Source organism: Monodelphis domestica, chromosome 1 (genome assembly GCF_027887165.1).
Source record: "Monodelphis domestica isolate mMonDom1 chromosome 1, mMonDom1.pri, whole genome shotgun sequence".
Taxonomy (NCBI): domain Eukaryota; kingdom Metazoa; phylum Chordata; class Mammalia; order Didelphimorphia; family Didelphidae; genus Monodelphis; species Monodelphis domestica.
The window spans coordinates 464616976-464629723 of NC_077227.1; the positions used below are offsets into that span (position 1 = coordinate 464616976).

At 46.6% G+C, this 12748-nt stretch overlaps 1 protein-coding gene across 1 annotated transcript in view; it reads right to left on the reverse strand.

Annotated features, from left to right (window-relative positions):
• FIBCD1 (fibrinogen C domain containing 1) overlaps positions 1-12748 on the reverse strand; it is a 69346-nt gene that overhangs the window by 45527 nt on the left and 11071 nt on the right. Inside the window, 2 exon segments of the mRNA XM_001369791.4 lie at positions 3767-3889; positions 3891-4247. Of these exon segments, the coding sequence (XP_001369828.2) occupies positions 3767-3889; positions 3891-4247 (480 nt within the window).

The window sequence follows — 12748 nt, forward strand, 5'->3', positions numbered from 1 at the left end:
GATAACAGAACACCATCTCTCCTGTCCTAGACAACTCTCCAAGACTCTCATTGTAGAGAAGATGGTGGATCTGGGTTGGTAAAGGAAGTTCCTCACCAGAACTCTCTTTGACCAATGAAATTACTCATGACTGGCCAAGAAATGGCCAAACAGAAATATTTGTAGTATTTCTGACCAGGTTCTTTTGGGGTTTAGATGAGATGAGTATATAAAATGACTTGCGAACCTTAAAGAAACTCATAAATGTCAATGATAATTACCATCGTTAGTTTTAAGTCAAATCCTGGCTGATGGTGGAACCCTACCAAGAAGGCAGAAAATACACAATTAACACATGCCTGTGACATTCAAGTCCTTTCTATAGCAAGCAGAAATGACTTAATGAACTGGGAAGAGGTTTGTAATAAGGGTCAGGGAGCTGTATACGATGATGCTTTTGAAAAAAAAAAAGTAAAAAAAATAAGTTGGGAGTCTATATCTGTATGATGACTTATTTCATCAAAAGGCAGAGACCTTAGATGCTCCGGGCAAGCAATTCATCCTTGGGCTTGGCTTCATCAAGCTGCCCGCTCTTTTGGGGCATGGTTTCCTCATCTCTAAAATGAAGGGATTGCACTAAAGAGATATTGGCTAATGTCCTTTTCAGTTCAGAACCTGTGGTCCTGTGGGCCTTGGAGTGGAGTAGAGTCAGGCTTAATACTCTGAGAATTCCAGCCTGAGTAGGGAAGGAATCAACGTGGCCTATAGATTCCTCATCTACAAAATCAGAGACAAAGATTCACCATGGGTTCTTAGCTAAGGAGCCAAGAATATGATTAGCTTTTCTTGTTTCAAATTCTGATAATTCCATGTAAATGCAATTGTCTTCCTCTGTAAATTTATTTTCTTCATTTAAAAACAAATTTATGTAAGGGGTTCATAGGCTTCACCAAACTGCCAAAGGGGGTTCCTGACATTCAAGGTTAAGAATTGCCCAGACTAAATGGACTTCTAACTCTGAATTCCTCTGATGCACAGGATCCCCACAACCCTTTGCCCCTACTGCTATCCTCCGGTCCAAGCCAATATGAGCCCTTAATTGGTAACTCCTACTTATTCCCTTGATAACAACCATGGCCTCAATGACATGATCTCCTCCCAATCACTTCTGCTTTCTTATTTCTTCTTCTTCCTCCACTTCCCTCCCCTGTCAAACCTTATTCTCCCAAGACCAGGCTCTCCTTTCCATATAGAGAGAAAGCGAGGAGAGAGGCGAGGGAGAGAGAGAAGAGGGGGGACGAGAGAGGGCAGAGGGGGGCGACGAGCGAGAGGGACGAGAGAAAAGAAGAGAGAGGGGGAGGAGGAAGAAGGGGGAGAGAGAGTCAGAGGGGGGAGAGAGAGGGGAGAGAGAGAGAGAGAGAGAGAGAGAGAGAGAGAGAGAGAGAGAGAGAGAGAGAGAGAGAGAGAGAGAGAGAGAGAGGGAGAGAGAGAGGGAGAGGGAGAGGGAGAGGGAGAGGGAGAGGGAGGGAGAGGGAGAGCGGGAGAGAGAAAGGAAGAGAGAGAGGGAGAGAGAGGGGAAGGGAGGGAGAGAGAAGAGAGGGAGAGAGAAGGGGAGAGAGGGAGGGAGAGAGAAAAGAGAGAGAAGGAGAGAGAGGAGAGAGAAAGAGAGAAAGAGAGAGGGAGAGAGAAAGAGAGAGGGAGAGGGAGAGAGAGAGGGAGAGGAGGGAGAGAGAGAGGGAGAGAGAGAAGAGATGGGGGAAGAAAAAAGGGGGAGAGGAGAGAGGGGGGGAAGGAGGCAGAAGGCTACAGGAGCACCTCCGGGACCCCCTTCAAGTTCCTAGACAGTGCATGCAAATTAGAATTGAGGGTCTTTTGGAGACCATACTCATTTGGTCTTCCTATCATATTAATTTGTATAAATTAAATAAAATAATAAGGCTATAACAAAGCCTCCAGTGCATTAGAGCTTTAGAAGACTATGCTGGTGGGTGGTAAAAACCGTGGTAGTAAGTTGGAAAGGCCTGAGTGGGAACCTGGCCACGGACTTGATGACAAGGCTAGTTAAGGGTGGAGAGGCTTGCCACTAGAAGGCCGACCAACAAACGATGAGGTTTTTTGCCACAGTGACCCACAGAGAAGAGTGGCTATATTGTACATCGATGGAAAAAGTATCTACATAGGCAAAATATTGAAAATAAAATAAAGAAGGGCAGCTGGGTGGCTCAGTAGATGGAGAGCCAAGCTTAGAGAAGGAGGTCCTGGGTTCAAATCTGGATTCAGACACTTCCCAGCTGTGTGACCCTGCACAAGTCACTTAGCCCCCACTGCCTAGCCCACCACTCTTCTGCCTTGGAGCCAATCACAATATTGATTTTTAAGATGGAAGGTAAGGGCTTAAAAAAAAAGTTGCCAATACCAAAACTGGGAAACTCTGTTGAAACTAGCAAATGATGAGAGTTGACACTAATCGTGTAAACATGACTCTAATTAGTCTGAGAATTAACTGTGCCATTTTAGCTGAAAGTACTGATGCACTGCAGGGATCTGGAGGCAGGGGTTCACATTACCAGTGCGTCCCCTTTAAGGAAGTCCATGAAAGAAAATTCAAACTTGCAAAGCTGACACACTGGGGAGTGATTACTTGCATTATAAAAAGATTCACAGCATTAGGGGCCACTGCCGACTGACAGTCCACCAGAAATAAAGATAAAGCATCTCTGAGATCAGAATATGAGTCAATAGGGAAAACAGGATCTGATTTACCAAACAAACTATGACTTTTGGGGGGAACATAATTGATGTGTAAAGTGAGGCACACCTGTGTTCAGAAAGAAGGGAACAGTGGCATAGAATCTCCGACCAGGGCCAGCCAATGGGCTGCTCTACATGCCTGGGTTGGTCAGTTTATTATGCATATTTCAGGTCCATGTTCTGGGGAGCTGGTGACCGGTGGGAACCTCTGACCCTGCTCAGAGCCCTGGGTCTCCTTCACCCCTCTCACCCCACTCTGGACAGGGGGATAATGAGCATCATTTCTCCAGCCACAGCTTGCTTAGAGAGAGAAATAAAGTTCATCATCCACCAGTTGTTAGGTAATCAGACTTTCTAGTATATCTTTGCTGTCTGTGTCCAAAGGGTAGAGGGGCAAAAAAAAAATGGACAGAACAGCCTCCATGTGGGACTGTAGGAAGGTGAGGGGCAAATGCCTGAAGACCCCACAAGGCTCCCTAGTCACCAGAATCCAGTGGCCCAAGAGACAATATGATACGGTGGCAAGTGAGCCAGACTGGACATCAGGAGATCTGAATTTGGTAGCTCCCCTTTTGAAGGAGTTTAGTAGAACATTGGATAGGATACTGGGCTTTGAGTCCAGAAGTCCTGAATTCAAATCCAACATGGACTTTTACTAGCCTATATGATTCTGGGCAAGTCACTTAACCCAGCTTCCTCAGTTTCCCCAACTATAATATGGGGATAAATAATAGAACTTACCTTCTAGGGTTGTTGTAAAGATCAAATATTTGGAAACCTCTTAGCATAGACCTGGCACACAGTAGGTGCTTCATACATATTTCCTTCCTTTCCATCTATACAATGGGTACAGAATAATTTTATATCTAGAGGGGACCTCTAGATATAAAAGTCAGAACCTTTATTTTACAGAAGTAAAAAAAATCAGACCCAGAGACGGAAAGTGCCTCAGTCATGGTAGGGCCCTGAGCAGTGGCACCAAGACTATTCCTGCCTCCCTTACAAGATGATTTATTAGGGATGCTTTCCCTCCTACCTGAATGAGTCGGCCCTGTTCATTCTGCAGGGCATTCAGCCCCTGGCCCAGAGTGCCATGCCCCCTCTTCAGGCCCTCACAGTCCTCCTGGAGCTCGATGGCCTGGGCCAAAAGTTTGGGGACCCTCATCAGCCAGTGTGGCCAGCAGAGCCTGCTCCCGACCACCAGTCACCCTGAACTCGGTTTCTCTGTCTGTGAGAGCCCGAAGCACAGAGGCCTGGGCACCCTCCAGGCGGGCAAAATTGTCGGCGTGGTCCGGGCACCGCGGGTCAATGAAGATGTTGATGCGGGAGCTGTCTGCCTTCTCGATGGTAACCAGGGCACTGTTGTCCTCGTCAGGGTTGGTGCTGATGACGGGTGGGGGCTCGGTTACCGGCGTGTGATAGTGGTTCATGAAAAAGATGGCACCGGTGACCGTCACGGCCAGCAGCACAGCCACCGACAGCAGCACCGTGCACAGGATGTAACCGCAGCTCATGCGCTGTGCAAAGGAAAATGGACAAGGGGCATGGGAAGGAAGGCAGAGAGGGAAAGAGAGGCGTCAGGCAATCGTGAATGAGGACGGGCAACATCCCTTCCCCATTTTTTTCTTCCTGCCCAGCTCTATCCTGGCCATTCCACATCTGACAAGGTAGAAATTCTGGACCCTCACATCAAAATATCAGAAAAAGATTCTCTTTCGTGGCTCTGTTCATTGCAAGATCAATAGCCCTCCGGCAAGGGAGGAGCTGCTTAGGTGGTATTTGGTGGAAAGAGAAAGGAGACTTCAGAGAGCACTTCCTCTAATCTAGAGGATAACCAGGAACTGGGAGATGCAGTCCTTGCCTTTAAGGACCATCCGGTTTAATGTCGGCATTGTACTCTAGGGGAAAGAGCACTGGGTTTGGACACAGAGGGCGTAAATTAGACTTTTAGCTCAGCTGCGCACTCTCTGTGTGGTCTGGGGCAGATCCCTTCTGCCCTCTGGGACTCACGTTTCTTATCTCTGAAAAGGATTCAATCATTGCTAAAGTCCCTTCGAGCTTTAGGTTCTAGGATCCTATGAACTACTTAAAAAATAACACAAGATCAGCGTGATTCGTGTCAAGCGTGGGGCAGGGGTTCAGAAAATGGAGAGCTGGTTGTGTCTGGAGGGTCTTAGAAGACTGTGTGGAGGAGATGAGCCTCGGAGATGGGTGGGTACCACCATTTGAATAGGTGGAAAGGAAAAGGAAGACCATTCCAGATAGGGGATATAAGCCAACGGCATCTTTCAGAGATGTTAGTTGTTGGGGTATTATCAATTGGATATTTGATGGACCCTGTTGAGGTCCCAGAAAATATTCTATGATGCCCTTCACTGAATCAGTAAAACCAGAGAAAGGAGAAGGCTAATGGAAGCCTTCAGATTATGTGTGGCTTTTGGGTTGATCTTTTGAAGACTGTTTAAGGGCTTCTAAGCCTCTGTAGTTGATTAATCAGGTTCCAGAACTTGAAGAATAGAAATAATAATCATAGCTACCTCTATTCTAACTATGGTGTTTATTAACAGCCCATAAACCATTGGTGAAGCATTCACATTCATTCACACACACATGTACACACACACACATACACACATACACACACGCACACACACTCACACAGCTACAAAGAAATAGGTGTTTCCACATCACTGCTATGTTCTGGTCTCAGCCTTGTTCTGGTTCTGGGAAATGAAGCTACATACCTTGAAACCAACTCTATCCAAAATGGTAGCCAGAGTGGTCCATTGGAAGTTAGGGTCTGGGAGGTTTTATACTTAGGTATGCAAAGAGAGGCTAAAGACTTAATGTACTAATGTTGGGTAAGAAGGGGCTGGGCACATTTTGATATACTAATCATGAATCGCCCAGATAAACAAAGGACTGGTAGAACTTCAGTGTCATATCTATAATGGATTATCATAGTGCTTACTTTCTCAAGGGGGTTGGGAAGGGGCTGAAGGGAGAGAGGGAAAGAATTTAGAATTAAAAATATATTTTAAAAGAATGTTAAAAAATGTACAAGGGGGCAGTGAGGTAGCTCAGTGGATGGAGAGCCAGGCCTAGAAATGGAAGGACCTGGGTTCAAATTTGGCCTGAATCCCCTTGCCTAACCCTTACTGCTTTTCTGCTTTAGAACCAATACACAATATTTATTCTAAGAGGGTAGGGAAGGTTTTTTTTTTTTAAGTACAAATAAAACCAATAAACTTAAAAAAAAGAAGAACTTTTGTGTCAAAAGGCTATGCCCGGATTTATTGGTTCTTCTAGCTAATTCTAACTGGGTCTCTCCTCTTCCCTCCGAAGGAAGTAGTCTAGCCCAATATACGTCAGTGCTTTCAAACTAAAATAAAAACAGGAGCCACTAAGATCTGTATATAAGGATGAGTGGAGTTCATAGATCGACTTAGTTTTAAAATGCAACATTACCTATATTTAGTGTATTTATATTTATTTTGCTAAATAGTTCCCAGTTACATTTTTATCTGGTTTAAGCTGCACTGGGGAGTGTAATGGGCTGGGCTATGTGCCGCCCACAGGCTATGTGGCTGATAGCCTAGGTGTGTGTGTGTGTGTGTGTGTGTGTGTGTGTGTGTGTGTGTGTGCGTGTGCGTGCATGTGTAGAGATATGCATAATATACTTCTACATGTGCCCCGACTATATCGCCACATGCGTGGGTACAAGTCTATAAATTATAGAAAATGAAGACTAGGAGATCTTAGGTAAGACACTTACTTAGCTTTAGGCAGTTGGTATAATGGAATAAGCCCTGAATTTGGTCCAAATCCTGGCTCCAACATGTGCTAGCTCATTGACCTTTAAGCCTCAGTTTCTTCATGTGCAAAATGGGAATACTGATTAATCATAACAGCAATATATTCTATCTAACTTACAGAATTGCTAAGAAATCTAATAAGAAATAAAAAATAAGAAATGCTAACAAAATAAACTTTTATAAATCCTAATGTATGGTATTATTAGCATCTTAGTTTCTTATCTATAAAACTGTCCTAGAAGAATTTAAGGGTTAGAAGGCACCTAAGAGATCATCTAGTCCCAATCTCTCATTTTACACATCAGAAGACCGAGACTCAGAGAAATGAAATCTTTTCCCCCAAAGTTGCACAGAACATGTTCTAGTCACTGTTCTAAAGTCAATGGTGGTGGGGTTGGGGAGAGGCTAGGTGAAACAGTGGATAGAGTACCTGGCCTAGACTCTGGAGGACCTGAGTTCAAATTAGATATTTCCTAGTTATGTGACTCTGGGCAAGTCACAACCCAATTTGCCTAGTCCTTCTGTTTTAGAATTGTTACTAATACAGAAAATAGGATGCTTTTAAAAATGTTCTAAAGCTAAGGGGATTGTATGTGTGTGTGTGTGTGGGGGGGGGCAACGAGGTTATTTAGTGGATGAGAGCCAGGCCTAAAGACACAAGGCCCTGGGTTCAAATCAGGCCATAGATACTTCCTAGTTGTGTGGCCCTGGACAAGTCACTTAACCCCCATTGCTTAGCCCTTCCCACTCTTCTGCTTTGGAACCAACACCCACTATTAATTCTAAGATGAAAGGTAAGGGTTTTTTAAAAAAATAAAATTGATGGGTTCCACATCCCATGCCAGGTGTCTCCTTTGAATTCAAATCTCCATTCTGACATGGTATGACCCTGGGCAATTCATTTGATATCTATGAGCCTCACAAGCATTTTATGGGGAAAGTCTACTTTGTAGACCTTAAAACACCATAGAAATGTTTCCCATAGTAGGTGCTTAAATGAATATTGCACCATAATCTGAATTCCCCATAGAAGCAGAGGAAGCTGTAGACCAGTCTGTTTTCTGCACAAGGGTGTCAAAGTCAGCAGGTAGCTGGCTCCCCAGGGCACAATTTCAGGTACTTCTCCCCTTCCCCCAAACTGTGAACTCTCAAGTACCTCTTCCATCTGCCTTCCTTTCCCTCTCTTTTCCTCCCCCTTTCCTTTCTATTTCCGTAAAGCTGACATAGCCAAGAGCACCAAAGGTTAACAGTTCCAATCAAATCACCCAGAAGGCTGGGAAGACAAGTCACCTATTAGTGTGTGGTAGGAAGGAATCCAGAGAGGCAGGACAGGAGGAGAGCCATCGTCCTAGCCAAAGAAACAGCCCTGTCGCCGCTTGGCTCTACGTCTGCTGAGATAGCCCAGGACCTGGCATTGTGGGAAAGGCACAGCCAGCTTTACGGGCTGTTTCTCTGGGGCTCTCAATCCATGCTGATGTGGCTAGAACCGAGCAAGCCAGAGATTTTGAAGCACAGATTAGAAGCTGTTAGAGCTAGAAGCAGTTTTGGACATCCCATAGTCTAACTTCTCATTTTACAGGTGGAGAAACTGAGGTCCAGATAAGAGAAGCCACTCCCTCCAGGTCATAATTCTGTTCAATTCCACATTTATTAGTGCCCACCAGACTCAAAGCTGAGTCAGATGCTCTGGCTACAAAGGCAAAAAAAGAAAACTATCCCTGCCTCAAGACTTTTTTTGCCTTCTATTTAGAGGATACAACATCTGCCCAAAATAAGCCCATGCAACATAATCCCCCTGAGTACCATCAGTTGGGGTTGGTGGGGAGTTAGGAGCTTGGGGTGGCTCCTCGGGGAGCTAAGGCTAGAATCTAGGGCCCCCGACTCCAAAATCTTTTTATGATTACCCCATCGTGCCTCTCTTTGATTAATCTGGATGAAAAATATTGAATGAGTACCGGTGAGAAGCAGCATAATATAGTGAAATGACCTGTGAATCTGTAGTTAGGAGGGCTTGAGTTCAAATTCCTCCTCAGATTCTTGACCCCTGACAAGTCCCTTCAGCTCTGAGACCCTGTTTGCCCATCAGTAAAACGGGAAAATAAAGCCTTAAGAGCTGACTTCCCAGGGTTGCGATGAGGCTCCAATGAGATGTAAACGTTAAATGTCAGCTCTTACTCTATGGCTAGTATTGTGCTCGCTGCTACGGGGGACGAAAAGCAGCACAAGACAGCGTGCCTGATGCTAGGAAACTTAGGATTTTATCAAAGAGCAGACAGTCAAGAACGGCATAGAATTATGAGCGGAATTTCCTGGCCGTGAGCTCCAGACTCAGCTCCCAGATACCCAGGACCAAGGGTCTTGTGATGGGTGCTTGGCCTTGCTGCCAATCCAGACCCTCTTCCAGCCCCTTTCGGGTTAAGTGGCATGGAAAAGAGGCCAGGCTGCTGCTGGCAATTTAGTCAAATCTGATTGTGCCAGGCAGAGTGGGAATGAGTCACCCTCCCCCATCCCACCCCTTCTGCCAGACGGGAAAAGTTAACCAGTTCCCAGAGTGCCAACCATTTACTGAGGCATCCTATCATGCCCTTCCCTCCAGCCTTCCCACAGTGTGGGGCAGCCGCTAGGCAGGTGCTGTCCATGGTCCTCCCTTCCTCCTCCCACTCCATGGTAGGCAGCGGCTTTCCCTGACCTACACCAGAGCGCTGCCTCCGGGGAGCAGAAGGCTGGGAGAGCCCGGTGTGCTCAGAGACAAAGGACAACTGGAGTTTGAAAGCCAAATCCAAAGTGCTGCCTCAGCAAAGCCTCCCTGTCATCAGCCCTTCCTTTTGGTCCTCTCCCCTCAGCACAGATCTATCTAGAGTGGCACCTTCCCCAGAGCCACCCTCGCCCCGACACTCTGACCATTTGGCTTTCAGGTGCCCCTGCCAAGGGGAGCCTCCCTCTGACCTACCACCCTTTATGCTTCGGAATCTGAGAGCCCCTCCTCCTCCTCCCCCCTCCTGATACCTGGCCCCTTGATAAAGAAAGAGGCAAATAAGGGGGTTCTGGAAAAATAGGAAGGAGTGGGATGATGGGAATTAAGCAGGCAGGAGGGGGGTAGTGGTGGGGACTAGAGATGAAAGAGGCTACTCAGCTTATAGGAGAATTAGTCTTCAGGGACCACCTTAAAGATAAAGTGCCATTCACTTTTATAGGCTGCCTTTTACGTGCGTTGCAAAGAAATCTGTCCAAGATAATAAGAGGGGCTTTTGCTAGAGAGCTACCTTTCCTGAGTTTGCTTTGGGCTTATAGTATATTAATTGAGGCCTTTGCCAATCCTTGCTGAGCTGAGCACACAGGCTGGGGGCGTTCTAAGCAGAGCAGCCCTTTGCAAATCTGGGCTCCCTGAGTTGGCGAGGGGGTGGGCTTATGGAGAAGCAGGAATTTCGATCAAAGTGGTAAGAGGCAGTGTGGCTCAGGGGAAAGACACCAGGTGGGAAACAAGAAACGGGGGCCCTAATCCTGGCTTTGCCACCTACTGGATCTGTCACCCTGGGGAAGTCACTTTATCTTTCTCAGCCTCAGTTATGCCTTCTGTAAAATGAGGTGTTTGGGTTAGATGACCTCTGAAGTTCCGTTTCAGTATTGGCATTCTGTGATTTTCTAAACGGATTTCTGATGAGGAGCTTTCTGGCATTGGGACATGGGTGAAGGGTAGATGTTTTGGAGATAAGGAATATTTCTGTGGTCCTCCACATCACACGCAGAACCCCCTTATCGTAAGGCCAGCCTCTCTGGTAGGTGCCTAGGAAGAGGGGATAATGCCTACGTTCCAAGGTTTTGGCATGGAATTGTGTCTTGAGATTGGAACTGTAGGCTGTGGAGGACTGTGACTATATAGGGGCATTTGGGGGCAGATCCTCCATTAAGCAACAGCCAGGTCCCAGCTAGAAGTCCTCCTCTGTCACCAGTGACTTCCAAGGCAGTCAGGAAGACCATGAGCAGCAGCCTAGAAATTCAGTAGTGCCTGCTATTGTTCAGGTGATTCCTGAATAGCAGGGGCTTTTGGCGTCCAATTCTGGGACCTTCTTATACTGGATCTGCAGAAGGGAAGGAGAAACAGAGGAGGATGGGGAGAGGCCTCCAGTATCCTTGTGTTCCCTTCTTACTGGCTGCCTGAGCTATCAATCCACATCATACAATGCCCAATTAAATCTATCATTGGCCGGACTGATGATGATTGACACCTCCGGCAGCTGGTGACAGTGGTGGAGAGAAAGGATGGGATTTTTTCCTGACATTTGAATGTGCCCCTTAAATGTTTCTGAAGTCTCACTAGTACAGAAGTCTTATATTTTACCCTGTGGCTAAGGTGGCCAGGAGAGAGGGGATGTATAGAATAAGACATGGCTACCTGGGGTGCGGATCACAGAACAGAAGGACCTAAACTTCATAAATGCTTTAACTTGTTCAGGAAGATATGTCAAGCTGGAAGCCAAAGTCTGGATTGGTGAAGGTTTAGCTTAACTTAACCTCATCCCTTTAAAAAATTGATGATAGTAGGGCAGGACTTTTATAAACTGGTGAAAAATGAAATAATACTGTAAAAAAAAAACAGGAAGAGGGGGCAACTGGGTATCTCAGTGGATTGAGAGCCAGGCCTAGAGATGGGAGGTCCTGGGTTCAAATCTGGCCTCAGACACTTCCTAGCTGTGTGACCCTGGGCAAGTCACTTGACCCCCATTGCCTAGTCCTTACTACTCTTCTGCCTTGGAGCCAATACATAGTATTGATTCTAAGACAGAAGGTGAGGATAAAAAAAATGACTCTTGCCTCATCACCCTGAAAGCATGCCCCAATAGGGGAACTTTGCCATTTTAAGGCAGGACTGTAGCCAAACCATAAAGTGCCTTGAAGGCTTGGACTGTGTTTTATCTTCCTCTGGAAACCTCTCCAGGTCTGGTCCAGAGCTTGGCCTATAGGAGGCATTGAGTGATATTTGTTAATGATTACTGAAGATGTTGCCTGGTTCCAGATCCTAGAATGAACCAGCAAAGCTTGGGCTAGTTTGGTGTCAAGGGGAAATAAGAGCATGAGATCCCTTTAGGGATTTGCAGAGGATCGGTCTTGAGTCCTTCCTGGGTCAGACTTCGAGGGAAACTTACCCAGGACCCCACCAGGGAATGGAAGCTTCCAGGACCTGCTGGGGACATTGAGGCCCCGAGATGCTTGGGTAGCATCCTCTCCCCAAGCTTCCCTCTAAACAATAAAACCTCGGCATGCTTCTATCCTTTGTTCCTTTTTTAGCCAAGTCTGGGAGCTGAGCCGATCTATTCCCAAGGCTAGCATAAGAGCTGGGCCAGCAGCCTCCTTTCTTCCCTGATGTTCTCTTCTCATCGCCTCTGGAAAGGATCTGAGTATTGTCCTGATTGACAGATTACACCCCTTGAATGAAAGGATCGTGAGGAGAAAACCTGACTCCCTGTTCAGGGATGGAACCTGACTGATAACAGAGGCGGGGAGAGCAGGGATTTTGAACCCACACTTTGCTTTGCCTCTCTGCTTCCCCCCAAAACGCTGGAGCCAGAGAAGAGAACAACTGTTCCTTTTGACAGAAAATTTGTCTTGGCTGGGGGAAAATCAAAGGGCAGAGCGAGTGCAGAACCCATGGGAAGTGCCCTAGAGACCAGCCAGGGCTGTGCTCCAGGGGCCACAAGGAATATCTCATGGATTCCAATGAGAGGATAGGGGTGGGCAGAGAGGGGGAGGCTGCCTAGGACTTCTCCCCTGAGTCCTGGCCTAAACGCACCTTGTTCTCTGGAGACATTGGCCCCTTTGGGACGGCATGCAGCCCCAAGCTCAAGAATTTTCCCTGATGTCAGGCAAATGGCTTTCAGCTGCATCATCGAGCCACCACAAGGGGGGAGAGAGGCACCCCTCCCCTCAGAGAGTCTTCATCCCCTCCCCAGGTTCCTGTGCTAGACCAGCCTCACAAAGGACAAAACTGGGGGTTGTCCCTTAAGTAAGAAGAATTGACCCTTAGCCCCAATATTAAAAACCAACAGAGTGATTCCTCCTATCGCAGCCTCCCCTTCTCTTCCCGGTCCACTGTCCTCCTCATCTTCATCATCATCATAGCTATTATGCAGCACTGTAAGATTTATAAAACATTGTAAAAATATAAGTTCATTTGATTCTCACCACAAGGATGTGAGGTAGGTGTA